Source organism: Rhinolophus ferrumequinum, chromosome 3 (assembly GCF_004115265.2).
Source record: "Rhinolophus ferrumequinum isolate MPI-CBG mRhiFer1 chromosome 3, mRhiFer1_v1.p, whole genome shotgun sequence".
NCBI lineage: Eukaryota > Metazoa > Chordata > Mammalia > Chiroptera > Rhinolophidae > Rhinolophus > Rhinolophus ferrumequinum.
The window spans coordinates 99,824,568-99,839,284 of NC_046286.1; the positions used below are offsets into that span (position 1 = coordinate 99,824,568).

A 14,717-nucleotide genomic window follows, 5' to 3' on the forward strand; every position below is an offset into this window, starting at 1 on the left:
CCCAGAGATGCAACCAGCTGGGAAAATGGCCCCCACCTGGGACCAAGAGATGGCAACTTAACCCTGTGGTGATTTCCTTTTCACCAGACACATGGCCAGGCAGGAGGGCCGTGGCCTTGCACCCAAAGCAGTTCTTTGTGGGGCACGTACATTTCGGGCCACTGCTGCTGGACCACATGCGATGCACTGTGGCAAGTAGGCGACTCGGGTGAGTCACACCATCAGAGAGCCCCCAACAGTGTGACCGCCAGGGGGTGTGGGAGAGAAGGCGGCTCCTCGGGGAGGGCAGGAGTCAGTTCCCAGAGCCGATTCCAGGGGTGTCCTTATTGGCAACACAGGAGCAAACCCTGGGTCCCTAAGCCGAGCTGGACTGTGAGCTGCCCATCGGGACGCAGCAGGAACGATACAGACAGCTGGCCTGGCAGGCAGGGAGCGTGCCCCCTGGGCGTGCCTCCCACAGTCAGTGCTCAGCTGCCAGACAGCTGCCTGGAGAGACAGAAAAGAGCGGAGCACGAGAGTGGGGGAGGGGATCTGTGCTACAGGAGGCCCACGCCAAGCGGGGAAGCGTAGAGGGAGAGGGCGCCACAGCTAGAATGGAGGAGAGCCTGAAGGCAGCGCTTCCTTTGGAAATCGTCCCTCAGCGGGACGGACGCCCAGGGGTACAGGTGGGACCCAGCGCGCCAGACGGGACCAGCCCCACTCCAGCAGTGTCCACCGCAGGCGCAGGCCTCCTTGTCTAAAATATTTACAGAGGCAGGATGAGCAGAGATGGCTGAAGGGGCGCAAATGCTCCCAGAGGAAGAAGAACCTGTGTCGCTCCCACTTGCTCTCTGGGGGCCACTTGCTCTGTGGAATCATGGGATGGTTTTGTTATGCACGTTGTAGCCATAGAGGTGCTTAGGTTGATCTAAGTTGTTTTATTTTTTTAAACACAAATATGTTCTGTAAGTGGAATACATACCAATGTTTCTGCCATTCGTAAGCTGTTGGCAGCTATGCCTTCCCCTCCTGGCCACCTGCCAGCAAAGGTACTTCGTTTTGTTTTGTTTTGTTTCAATTACAGTTGACATTCAATATTAGTTTCAGGTGTGCAGCGTAGTGGTTAGACATTTATGTAACTTACAAAGTGACCCCCCCAGTAAATCTAGTACCCACCTGGCACCATACGTAGTTATTAGCATAGTATTGACTATATTCTCTGTGCTGTACTTTATATCCCTGTGACTATTTTGTAACTACCAATTTGTATTTCTTAATCTCTTCCCCTTTTTCACCCATCCCCCAGCCCCCCTCCCGCTTGACAACCATCAGTTCTCTGTATCTATGAGTCTGTTTCTGTTTTGTTTACTACATTAGATGCCACATATAAATGAGATCATAGGATAATCCAGGATTGGAGCCCAGGGCGGATTCTCAGCCTGCAGGCGTTTGCTGAGCTCCAGTAAGTGTGGACGCACAGGAAGCGTGAGGGAAACCTGCCCGTTCAGGCTGCGGGGATCTGATGGGATCACAGGAACCCCACGATGGGATCACAGGAACCCCACGTGTCCTGCTCCCTTGAGTTTGTGGAGCCGTGGCTGTGAGCCCCCGGGTTGGGGTGGTGTCACAGGGCAGTGTGCCTTGCTTATGATGAAAAAGCAGATTGTGCTTTGATTACATCCTGAGACCTTCAGATCAAGGCGATTCAGTGGGCAGGGCGGGGTTGAGTCCTTCAGGTAGCGCGGTGTTGTCTGCTTCGTGACCTGATATTTGAAGAAGTGGCAGCCTTTGAAATTCAGTCTCCTTGCCCAAAGGTAGCAGGCGGCATCTTTGAGGGAACTGGCTCTGAGCCCACAATGGGAAGGAGCCTTGGCAGGGGCAGCTCGGCCCTCTTGGTGGCTGCCTGCAGGTCACCTCTGGCCTGGGCTCCCTGCTGTGGAGATGAGACTCTTCAGACCCACGCTCTTCGCCATTTGGGAGTGGGAGTCTTGTAATAAATGCAGGAAGGTGGCTGAGGAATTGCCGCACCGTCATCATTCTCAAACAAACGACCGGGCTATACAGAGAGCAGATTGGTTCCCGGATGCGGGCCTGTCAGTAGGCAGCCGTGCTTCTCCTGAATTCAGTGCTCAGGGAGCCAGAAAAGGGAGCTGCTTTTGGCACCGTCCACTTCCGCCTTGCTTGAACATTTTCTCTGGGAGGGATGGTTAGTCTTTCCCCTCCAAAGCAGGCTGTATGTGTGTGCATGTTGGTGTGTGTGGGGATATGTGCCTGCATGTGTGTGCGTGTGCACTTGTATGTGTGTGGCATGTGCATTTGTATTTCTGTGTGTGTGTGTGTGTGTGTGTGTGTGTGTGTGTACACGGCATCTCAGTGTTCCTGGGAGGAAGCCTTGAGTCATATCTGGTGGGCTTGTTCTGTGGCCGTGACTCATGATGCAGAAAAACAAAACCAACAAAGTCCCCTCAGTCTACCTACGAAAATAAAAAGTAAATATTTGGCTACTGAAGATAAGGCTGATTAATCCAGGGGGTTAGTATGACTGCATGTCCTCCCAGGAATGCAGACTGGAAAGAACTGGTTTGTAAACGCCTCATCTGGGACTAGAAATTCAGTAAAAAGCCTTTCAGATAAAAGTGAATATACTCAGTCGTGAGTCTTCCTACTTTGTCCCTTTCTCCTTATGGTTGTGGGGTTTCTGCTCCCAGCACTCTGTGAAAGGGCTTGCTCAGAGTTGCCAAGTCCAGGAGGTCCGAGGCTGGTGTGTCCTGGCCACTACACAGTGACGCTCTGCTCTGCATCACACTCCATCCTCTTATCTGTCTGTCCGTCTTTCCACAGCCTACACCCTGGCCCCGGGCAGTAACCCCTGCCCAACCTCTCTCTGTCCTCTGTGGGGCGTCCTTTAAGCTCGTGGGACAAAGCTTTCCTGGCCTGAAGAGCTTCCCTCATTTACTCCTCCCTGTGTGACCAGGTGACATTAAATCATTAAATCCATTGAGAGAGAGAAACTGAGGCCAAAAGTAGTTAAGGAACGTTCCCAGGGTCATTGTTGGGCAAACAGGGAACGTTCCAGATTGGTGTTGTCCCAGAGCCCACGTGCTGATGTGCTTTCACTCTCCATCCTGCGTCTCCTCCCGCAAGGACCCCAGATGCTCTCTTTTAAAATTACAGCTGTGAGGAGAGGCGTCGAATCTCCCAATAGTGTGAAACCCATGTTCTTTTACCCAGAAAGGAAAGCACAGTCATTCCATCACTAGTGTTTGATGATCAGCTTTGTCCTATCACCTTGGAAACAAAGAAGGTGGTCCTGATGAGAGGATGGGTCACAGAACCAGAATATTTTTGTGTGGGAGGGAAGAATGGAGAAATTTGGAGGCATCTTTGTTCTTGCCCCAGGGGTGGGGTCTGGAGTGCTGGGGTGGCTGTCGGTGTTTCCTGAAGCTGGTTCAAGAGGACCAACGACTAATGCTGCAAGTAGCGCTATTAGCTGGTGGTCACTAAAGTGAAGGTAATAGTTCCATAGCTTAAATCAGACCCTGGGCACTGTTAAGCGTTGCCTTCATAGAGAAATGCTGGCTGAGCTGGTTTCTTTCTCAGCAGTCCGGACTGTGCAACTCACACGTGCCGCTCAGTGGTTTGCTCTCACCCTCACTGTAGCCAGCTATGCCGGTAATCGTTTAAACAACCTGCGACTTTCTTGCATATTGGTCAGTAGAATAACGGAGGGTAGCCAAGTTTCTGGTCGTCAATATCTAGAAACAGACAGCAAGTTCTTAACCCAGTGTTTTTTCCTCATTGGAGATGAAGGGATAGAATGTCAGCTCAGCACTACAGCTAAACGGCTCGTGTAATTCCTGCAGTCCAGGGAGCCTGCGGGTCTAATGTTCAGGTCCTCCACTGCAGAATTACTAATGCATGTGCGATCTGAGCGTGATCTAGCCTCATGGAAAGCTACCCTGTAAGGGAGCAGGCTGGTAAGAAGTGGAAAGGACCAGCAGCATCGCCCGGGCCAGCCCTGCCAGGCCAGGGTAGAGTTACGCAGATAAAGGGCAGTGCATCTGAGAACTGCCACAGCCTCCCCTTGTGAAGCTCAGGACTGCACTTTTTGTCCTTTTAAAACTCTGTTGCACGGCAACGTCAGTGAGGACCTGCAGGCAGAAGAGGAGTTGGTAGACTCTGGAATAACTGGGCCCGGGGAGAAGGTAATAAGAGTCTTTGATGTGTAAGTATCATCTGCTTTCTGTGCAGGTGCTATCACACTGGAAGTTTGTGGAAGTCGTGTTCATGTGTTGACTTAGTGGCATGTTTAAGAACACAGTGGCAGAGGGCCAGGACCAACTACAAGTTCAAGTTGATTCTTGACATGTATTGTCAAGTACAGGACTGACTGGTGCTGTCAGCTGCACCTTTTGACTGTAGCTCGTTCATTTCATTCATTCATTCCTTTTCCACTTGCTCTCTGCTGCTCAGCTAGTTGACAAGGTGAAAACAGACGGCTCTAAGGAAAGTCTACCTTAAATCCCAGAGCACATTAGCTTCTATTCCTAAAATGGGGTGGGGAGCACTGCTGGGCTTTTCAGGGAGCTCGGTTCCCTCCGGCTGCCGCAGCCTTTGTGGAGGCTGGTCTGCAGCCAGCATGCCCGCGAGTGCACTGGGCTGGGCCGTCCTGGGCTGGGCCAGGTCTGGCCAGGGGTCACAGAGTGGCACGCCCATGTGGGAGAGGAGCCCAGGGCCTGAAGTCCGCTGTCTGCCCTTCGTTCCGGTGTCAGGTCTCAGGCGGCCGGATCCCGTTACCGGCCCAAGACATTCGATTTCACTGAAGAATACTTTCCCTTTATGTTTCCTTGTGGTACAGACGATTTACATCGATGACGGCGTGTCGTCTTTTGTCCAGATCAGAGGTTCGGTCCCGCTGTTTTGGGAGCAGCCAGGGCTTCAGGTGGGTAATTAAACACAAAAAGCACGTGCTCGTGTGTTATTGTCCACCCCGCCTTCTCTTCTGCACAGCTGTGGCTTCTTGTCACCATGTTTCTAGCATGGCCCAGTTTCTGGCCTTTCCCCTAACCTGCTTGGATCGAGCTGAGCGGTCCGAGTGTGCCCTCGGGCGTGTGTGTGCGCACGTGTGCGTGTGTCTGCTGTTGTGTACAGAAACGTAATTGTGTGTAATTTTCTGACCGTGAGTTCACTGTCGACTCAAGTGACGTGGGAAGGTGTGTGCTGATCAGTGAGCCGCGTCGTGTAGTTGAGTAGAGTTACCTGAAGTTAGAGCCCACGGTCACTGCATTGACAAGGTGGCTAAACATGTGTTCTGAGCGTGGTGGCTGTTGTGAGGCGTTGAAAGGGCCGCAGGGCCATGCGTGTGGCACGTTTGGCGTGTGGAGGTGCCTGTTGGGGCCACGTGAGACTTGCACAGAGCTTTCCCATGATTTCTAAAAATACACCTTGCTGTCCCAAACAGGGCTCTGGCCGGTGCCAGAGGCACTTGGCGTTCTGTCTGCTGGGAAGAGTTCAGGTTGTGGTGCTGTGTTCCAAGAACACATTTGTCAGTAATGGACTGGCTGCCTCGTTCAGTGACTTCCTCCCCAGGAGGGTCACTGGCTGAGTGACTTCAGCTTGCCCGGCACTAGTCCCGATCATCCTCCCTGGCCTGCGGGGACATTGATGCACTGGGTCTGCTGGGCCTCTGTCACTTCGGCTCTTCTTGCCCAGATCTCCATGTGACAGCCATTGGGTTGTCAGCCGGTGACTGAAGAGGCTCAGGACCATCTGCCAGGTTCTTGGGGCGTGTGACATGTGGGGTCTTTCTGGCCTTTGCCGAGAGCCAGGGTCCGCCGCAGACGCTCTGTCCTCACGATTGTCGTCACGTCGGCAGTGGTAATGAACCATGTCAGCTCTCAGAGTGAGATGTATGGGTGAGTGTCTCATTTGGGCTCCGAGTTCTGTGTGTGTGTGTGGCGGTGGGGGAGGGGTTGGAAGCTTTATTAATAGTCCTTCCATTAGAAAAGAATGATTAAGAGGTATGAGGGCAGCTGGTGGCATTATGTGGTAGCAGACAGAAGCACCCCCGAGGAAGATTATAACGTGGAAAATTCCTCCGAAGCGTCTCCCCAAAGAGTGTGTGTTTGTTGCGACATAATTTACATACCATAAATTTCACCCATGTAAAGCGTACAGTTCAGTGGTTTTTGGTGCATTCACAGAGTTGTGTAACCATCACCATGATCTAATTTTAGAGCTCTTTCATCACGGCTGAGAAACCCTGTCCCGGTTAGCAGCCGCTCCCCCGTTCCTCCCAACTATCCCTGAGGCCTAAGGAACTGTTCATCTACTTTTTGTCTCTAGAGACGGGTCCATTCTGGACAGTCCAAAAGGGTTTTTGAAACTTGGTTTTCTTTAGATTTGGAGAGTTTCCTTCTGAAACTTGTGGAACTCTGTCTTAAAAAAAAAAGAAAGACAAAGAGAAAATGAGTGGAGTACAAAAAGGGAAGGAAAAGAGACCAAGTCACGTTTCACGTAAAAACTTGTAAGAAATCCACAAACGGGGGGGATACTCATGATGGATTCTTAGAGCTTGGGAGGGATGCTCTGAAATTCATCCATCTCGCCCCCTCACTCAGTTCAGGGCCCCTCTCCTGGGATCCCTGAGAGGCTGAGCTCCAGGCGCTGAGCTCCAAGCCACGGCGTGGGCCGTGATTTGGGATGGCGGTGGCGAAGAGCAAGTTCCTCCTCACTGTGCACTCTGCGTCTCGGTCGTGCAGCCCCAGGGTACGTGTGATGCCTCAGAACTTCAAGGAGGAGTCTCGTGGTTCTTCCTTTCTCCATTTTGTCTTCTCCAGGGCCTCGCAGCTGCTTACTTTGGTCGTCCTCAGTCATATTTCTAGGACTCTCCACGTTCTGGTCTCCCTCTTCTAAAAACAAAGCGAAACGCGTTTGTCGTTCCCTCTTCAATTCTGGTCTGTATTGTTACCCTCCCTCTGCGCAGTCTAACCTGCCGTGGTACAACCGTCCATCAGTCTGACACGGGCAGTATCCATGGGACCTGGTGGCTCGCTTTTCAGCAGCTGTAACACCTTTTGGATCATAACACTTGTGCTTCCCCAAAGCTTCCATGGTTCCTTCAAAATAAGTTTCAAAAGGCTTTGTGTTCATCAGTCTTATGAAGGATTTGCTAACCCTTGGGTCTGATACCCACGTGTATCCTCCACCTGCATCCGTCCATCATCAAAGAAAGATTAGGTCGTCTTCATAGGGGACCAGCAGAGCAGCTTTCAATGATGGTCTATGGTCTCTCCCCATGAACTATATAAATAGCAAGCCTGAGGATTGATTCTGGTGGTGGTTTTCAGTTTTGAACTCTTTCCCTTCCTTCTTCACTTAGGTTCGATTTGGTTTTCTAAGGGCAAATGTTTTTGGATGAATAGCTTGCATTTTTAAGTTGCAGTGTTCCATCCTCTTGGGGCTGACCCAGGGAACCTATGGGCCCTGCCAGGGATGGGGGGTGTGGGGGATGGGCAGAGAGGACTGTGGGCTGACGATTTGTCTGCGAGTTTTCACAGGAATTGTACCTTTATTAGAAACTCCTAGATCCCGAGGCCATTTCTAGCAACAATGTGCCTTTAACAATTTCATCTTTACCATGTAAATAGGTGGTATCGTTTATAAATAGCCACATTGAAATTTTACCCTTAAAGCTAACTGCTGTCCTGATAGAGTTAGTTATAGAGTATACAGAGGGTGCCACAAAAATGTATATACACTTTAAGAAAGGAAAAAAACTATTAAAATTGTAATACTCAAGATATACCGACAACAAAGACAAATACAGTTCAAGTTTGACTTCTGCAATGACAAGAGGGGTTCGAAGTGGTTACCATCAGCGTCATTTTAGTCCAGTTTTTTCCTTCCTTAAAATGTGTACACATTCTTTGGGCACCCTCTGTATTTTGTACACACTGTTAGTCTGCTGAAGGTCTGCCCCTCTTGTCCCTTGAGAGTCTTCCTCCCTGGTAACAGGCACATCTAGACGCATGTCTTGCAAAGTTGAGTCAGGCCTGTGTTTTGAAGCTTCATATGACTGAATGGGCTGCAGGAGGACGGGAAGCCCTGAGTCCCTGCGCAGCCCCACCTTGTCCATTCTCGCATCCGCCCTGTCAGAGACTGTTAGCCGAGCTCTTGGATGCCTGCTGCTGTCTCTGCACATGTGTGCGTTGCTACCTTTCTTTGTTCCAAAATGTGAGATGGCTTGTAGAACAACAGTTTCAAAAATAAGGAAGAGGTCAGGGTGAGGGGGAAAAAGTCCTTGGAGTGAAAATGAACTGAAGCCAAGATAAAGTTGCACACCCGTTTCGGGCTGTGGGTCTTGCCTGCACAAAGCTCCTGAGCTTACAGCCACCCCCACAGAAACAAGATGGCTTATCACCTGATTCAGAGATTAAACTTGGAAATTATGTGGACCTGGGTTCCAATCCAAGTGTGTGATTCCCACTTAGGAACCATATACTTTTGAAAAGTTCTTATCTCAAAAAAAACCCAGAAGTTAGCTTTGCTAAGCCTTAGTTTACTCTTCTGTAAAGTGGGGTTAATGATAACCTCAAAAGGGTATAGAGAAGAATTACGTATAGTGTAGATTAGAATTTAGCACAGTATCTAGAACATAGAAAGCACTCAGAATGGTACCTATTAATATTATGAATTACATAAATTATAACATCTAGGAGACAAAAGCACAGTGGCATTAGGAGAAGGTAACAACTGTTTGCATCTGGAAAGTGGAAGAAGAGTTTCCACCTAAGCCTCTGAGAGGACACTGTGAGGTGCGGTGACCGTGTCCTTGCAGCCCAAGGTCCAGTCTCCTAGGCTGCCCCTTGTCCCAGCCCTCACAGATACCCCGTCCCACAGAGGCTCTTCTGTGGGTACATGCGTATGGACCCTGCCATCAGATACAGCCTCTGGGGAGGAGGGGACAGGACATGACGGCCTTGTGTGATTAGAGCCCCTGAGAAGGGCAGCTGTGGGGAGGGTCAGCTCGCCCAGGCTGAGGGGCGGGGTCTGAGCTGACTTGGGAGGGATAGGCTGGAATCCCCAGACAAGGAGGGCAGGCCTTGCAGAAGGCACCAAGGATGCAGAGGTCCCGGCACAGGCAGAGAAGTGAGCTGGCCTGGCTGCCTGCAGTGGCAGGCATGGGGCGTGGCAGGAGGTGAGCCTGGGGAGGCAGGCAAGAGCTTGTATGTTTTGCTAAGGAGGTTACATTCCCCCCCAGGAGCCGCTAAAGGAGTGGTACCCAAACTCGGCTCCAGATTAGAATCACCAGGCCAGCTTCAAACTTCTGATACTCGGGTACGCCATCCCAATTAAACCACAATGTTGGGGGTGGGAGCCAGGCATCAGTACTTTCTGAAGACCCCCTAACTGACCCCAATGTTCAGAAAGACTCGGGGATGCTGATAAACCAGTTTCCTGAAGGCCAGGAGGGAGAAGTTCTGATTGGGAGCATTAGCGCGTTGCTGTGGTATAAAGACTCCCATCACGGCCAATTTCCAGCTACCAGCTTGACGTCCCTGAACTTGGAGCTGGGAAGAGATGCCCAGGCAACGGGCATGTGAGCTGGTAGGGGCTGGCTACCACGGGGCCACAGCACGGAGGGCTTTCCAGGGGTGGGCGACGTGATTACACACAAGTGTGATAGGTTTCAGTTTGCAGGGAGAAGACTGAAGGTAAAGACACCACGTGGGACAGTGTCGGCTTCCAGGGGAGAGATGCCCCTATGGGAGGGGCACTGGGTGCCAGGAGAGTCACAGACGCCCTTTGTGATGTGGTTATGGGACCCTCTCAAATGCTGGTGTAGACTCTGCTCTGACTAACCCAGCCAGGCGTTCTGGAGACGTTGGTTATTCTCGTGGCCAGCTAACTCCCGAGGTCTGTGGTTTATAGGATTGAACTGGTGACTTCAGAGACCAGACGGGAGTGATTGTCCAGGTGTCCGCCTGGCCAGGGGGAGGGTGTGGGGGACGGAGGAGGGGACAGTGCACAGTTCCAGTGTGCTGGTGCCAACAGTGGCTTCATTCCAGCCCCTGACTGAAGCGCCTTCTTGAGGCTTCAGACACATGGTGGCTTCAGGACTAGGTGACCGCCAAGAGAACAGATGCAGGTCAGGGTTACAGGGGGACAGAGGAAGAGGCAGAGCCCAGGGTGGGGGGAGGCAGGGCGTGAGGCCTAAGGCAGCCAGACTAAAGGGATGAGGGAGGAAGGGTGCCCTCCCGAGAGAATGTCTGCCCAGGGTCCTGTCCACTAGAGGAGGTGGAGGGATGCAGCCTGAGGCCGTGGCCCGAGGAAGCAGCCCTGGGCGGGCTAAGCCTGGTCACAGAGGACCCTGTGGCTGTGCAGGCGTGGACACGACCCCTCAGCTGCTCATTTCCTACTGCCGTGGCCCTCACAGGCTTTGCAACCTGAGCAGCAGGGGATGGGGGAGAAGGTGAGTAAGTTGAAACCAGCGCTTCTTGTCCTTTAACGCTTCAGTGCTGTGTGTGCACACACGCACGCACGCACGCACACGCAGGAATCACGGGGAAGGCTTGTTAAAACAGATTTCTGGCCCCTCCCCTAGAGGTCTGAGGTGGGGCCCAAGAATTTGCATTTCTCACAGGCTTTTCTGGAATGCTAATGCTGCTGGTCCAGGGACCACACTTTGAGAACCACTAGTCAGGGATCTTTACTGCCCTGGTCATTCACTGGGTGGTGCCCTTGACTTCTTACTGTTCCCAGGTGGTTTGTCGTCAGCAGTGACCTTGGATAACTGCTGTAGGGACAGGGTATTCCTATGTCGGTCCTGCCTAGCCCCACCCACACGGATGGGTCTCCAAGACTGGGGTGAGAGAGACAAGCCAGAGGCATCGGAAGGGATGTGCTCTGGCCCAGGTGGGCTGCAGATACCCGTCTGGACCTCGCGTCCCTGCGTCCCTCTATTGTGGCATCTTGCCCTTATACTGCTTGCTTTCAGCATGTAGGGGCACAGTTTCCATCAGATAAATTTGCAACTGTTACGCAGACTTGTTAAAAACCTGGAAGTGTGTTCATTTCTAGGTCTTGCCACAGAGCTCCCAGTTGGGCGGGAGTCACTCCGGCAGGGCATTCAGGGCTCCCATCTCCTTCTGGTCTCTCCACCGTGTTGGCGCGGGTGTCAGAGTGTGCTCCCCAACTCAGTCCTAGCCTGCTTACGCGATTTGTAATGGGACTGAGGTAATTTTTATAATGCGAGGAGTTTAGAGCCCACAGGTGGGACGCTCTGGAGTCCAGTCAGCCGTCACTGAAATTCCTGCCTGTTTAGAAGAAACGTTGATTGGGCTGTGAGTCAGGGAAAGACAGACACATCCAGTAACAACTGTCACGACAAAAAACCAGGCCTCTGAGCCCTGCACCCGTGTTTTTCTTGTCTCCCCTTACTGTGTTCCCATGGGAACGATTCTAAAAACAGCTGCAGCTTATTCCTGAAGCCGGGGAGATTTCTTGTGATGCCTGACGGACTGATAAGGAAGGAGCAGCCCCCTCTCCTGGGTTTCAGCCCTCAGGGATCTCTCGGAGGGTGGCTGAGAGGAACAGAGGCCTGATTTCTGCAGGCACCTTCCTAGTGAATTCAGAAAAAAGACAGGAGCTGACTTGTGATAAAGTGCAGGACGGAGCAGTCGTCTCAGAACTCCGGGGCTGTGAATGTTTTTGGAATTAAGCATCTCATTTCCTCAGCCAGCTGTTGACGGCCATGGGGAAAAGGAGAGCAGAATAAACACCCCAGGAAAATGAAGGCGTTTTTGAGCCTGTCTTCCAAACTCCCAGAATATCTTAGACCGAAGGGGTTTGGGGACTTTATGTGTAGAGTCACTTGGATAGACAAACCTAATTCCAGTAGTTTCTAAATCTGTTGCTGAGAAACCAGTTTTCGGGATGGGTATTTTCCTCGTGTATGAAGAGGGTCACACACATGCATTACCTACCGTGTGAAGAGCTATAAAATAACACTTGATAGGTAGTCATAATAGCAATGCCTGATTGTATGGACAAATCTAGGGGCACCACTTTTATAATGCTTAATAACAAGCAAACCTAAACAGTACACTTGAAGCAGCTTTTTAATCTTGAAATAATTTCGGACCTACAGCAAAGTTGCAAGAGCAGTGGAGAGAACTGCCACGTGTCCTTTACGCAGATTCACCAGATGTCACCATCTTGCCACCCACCCACATGCTATTGTTTACTTTCTGGACCACTTGAAAGGAGGTTACATACATTGTGTCTCTTTACTTCTTAGTACGTTAGAATGTTTCTCCTAGGAGCAAATACCTTCTCTTACATCCCCACAGTACAGGTCCACATTCAGGAACTGTGACATGGACACATTAGCTTCATCTGATCTGCACTCTGTGTTCTAGATTTATCCATTGTCTCAGTAATGTCCATCGTGGCACTTTGCCCCGGCTCCAGGGTCCGGGCCAGGATCACGTCCCATGTTTAGCTGTCATATCTCTAGTCCCCTTTAATCTGAGTCAGTGCCTCTGCCTGGCTGTCTCTTGTGACATTGACATTTTTGGAGAATGCTGGCCTTTTTTTTCTTTAAATTGAATGTGCCTCATCGTGCTGTTTCCTGGTGTTGCATTACGGTCGGAGTCAGGGTGTGGATCCCTGATGCCATGTCATTCACAGTACGTCCCAGCTGGAGGCCACGATGTCCCGCTGCCCCTCATTAGTGATGTTAGTTTACATCACCTGGACAAGTGCTAATGTTTCTTCACGTATAGTTAATATGTTTTCCTTTTCAACTCATAAGCAATCTGTGGGAGACTCTTTGAGACTTGTTCCTCATCAAACTCTCCCCTAACATTTATCATCAACAGATGATTTTTGCTGAACAATTCTTTACTATGATGGTTGTAAAATGGTAATTTTCTACCACTCCTTCCACATCTGTCAGTTGGTGTTCTGCTGTGAGGAAGAGCCCTCCCTTCTACTCGGTCCACCTGCCCACCCACCCAGCCATCTACCCATCCCCTGCCCACCCATCCACCTGCCCACCCACCCAGCCATCTACCCATCCACCTGCCCACCCATCCACCTGCCCACCCACCCAGCCATCTACCCATCCCCCTGCCCACCCACCCCCCTGCCCACCCATCCCCTGCCCACCCACCCACCCAGCCATCTACCCATCCACCTGCCCACCCATCCACCTGCCCACCCACCCACCTGCCCACCCATCCACCTGCCCACCCATCCACCTGCCCACCCATCCACCTGCCCACCCACCCACCTGCCCACCCACCCACCTGCCCACCCACCCACCTGCCCACCCAGCCATCTACCCATCCACCTGCCCACCCATCCACCCGCCCACCCGCCCGCCCGCCCGCCCACCCATCTGCCCACCTATCCACCTGACCGCTCATCCATCTATCCACACACCCACCACCACACCCAGCCAGCTCTTACCTGTATAGAGTCATGAATTCCCATTTTATTCTTCAGGTTACAGTCCATTACTGTCCTTATGTAGCTTAATGCTGAGATTGTCCCAGATTTGTCCAGAGAGAGCCCCTTCAACCTGGCTCCAATAACAATACATAGTTTTAAGTTTGTTTTGTGAACTCCCAGTGTTTAACAGGTAGTTCTAAATAATAAGGCAAATTAGTCTGCAGGTAGTTCTAGCTCAGGTTTTAGGGGCCGTGGAGGCCCCGTGGTTGCAGGGGAGGCTGGGAAATGGTCTCTTTCCCATTGGCTTAGCTGCACCTCTCAACACGGAAGGGTTTGCAGGTCTAATGGGGGCCACTTGTCTTACCTGGAGTTCCTCTCCTGTCTGTGGAAGAATTCCTGTGGCGTGGTCCATGCTGCAGTTAGGACTGCGCTGCAGCAGAGCCAGACTCAGACTCCGGACCTGAGTTCAGGGCCTGGCCTTTGTGAGCTAGGAGGACCCCGGAGGGGGCCGTGGAGGGGGCTGGGACTGGGCCACACTGGGCCGGGCAGGCAATGAGGGCGGAGTGGGAAAATATATCGCTGCCCGGGTTCGCAGAGCGGGAGGAATCACTGGTGTTATTTCTCTTTGCTTTAGGTTGGTTCCCATCATCTGAGACTCAACAGAGGCCTGGAAGCCAATGCCCCTGCTTTCGACAGGTAGGGTCTTCTGACACCATCCTAAGCCTCTCGTTCATAGGGGTCTTTCTCCCATCAGACAGCACCACGGGGGAGGACCCCGAACCCTGGATCTAAATCTGCCTTTTACTTTGGTCCTTTATGCAAGAAGGGGGTTTCCAAAATGAGATTTTTACCTGCTCTCGGGTATCCCTGAATGTTCAGTAATAAATGCTCAGATAACACAGCAATTATTTTATCTTTTCAGTTCCTTCTGCAATGAAGGTTCATCCATTTGTCCTAGCTAGTAAGGGACCATCTAAATTATAGGATATTTGTAGCTATTTGTTTTAAAAGTAATATTTTCCCAGGTTTTAAAAAGTTACCACATATAAAGATAAAAAAGTGAGGAGTGACAGTCCTCTAACTCCCATTTGCCACTACTAGAGATTTTACTATTAGTTTTTTATGTATCATTCTAGAAAAAAAATGCATATACATAGTTCATTTTTTAAAACACAAATTGGATCATAACACACTTAATGTTGTATAACTTGCTTAAGAAAAGTCACTGCTAACCAGAACTATGAATAATTTGAACTTGAAATAGGTAATAGCTTCCTAAA

General features: G+C 51.1%; 1 protein-coding gene across 7 annotated transcripts in view; it reads left to right on the plus strand.

Moving 5' to 3' along the window:
* SYNJ2 (synaptojanin 2) overlaps nt 1-14,717 on the plus strand; it is a 95,753-nt gene that overhangs the window by 41,946 nt on the left and 39,090 nt on the right. For 4 of the 7 annotated variants that reach the window (XM_033100839.1, XM_033100827.1, XM_033100822.1 and 1 more), the window contains exons 5-6: nt 4,838-4,921; nt 14,072-14,133. In XM_033100839.1, the coding sequence (XP_032956730.1) occupies nt 4,838-4,921; nt 14,072-14,133 (146 nt within the window). Of the gene's footprint in view, nt 1-4,837; nt 4,922-5,643; nt 5,895-6,626; nt 6,748-14,071; nt 14,134-14,717 lie in introns of those variants that run through there. The other 3 variants (XM_033100857.1, XM_033100850.1, XM_033100828.1) reach the window with 3 other exon arrangements.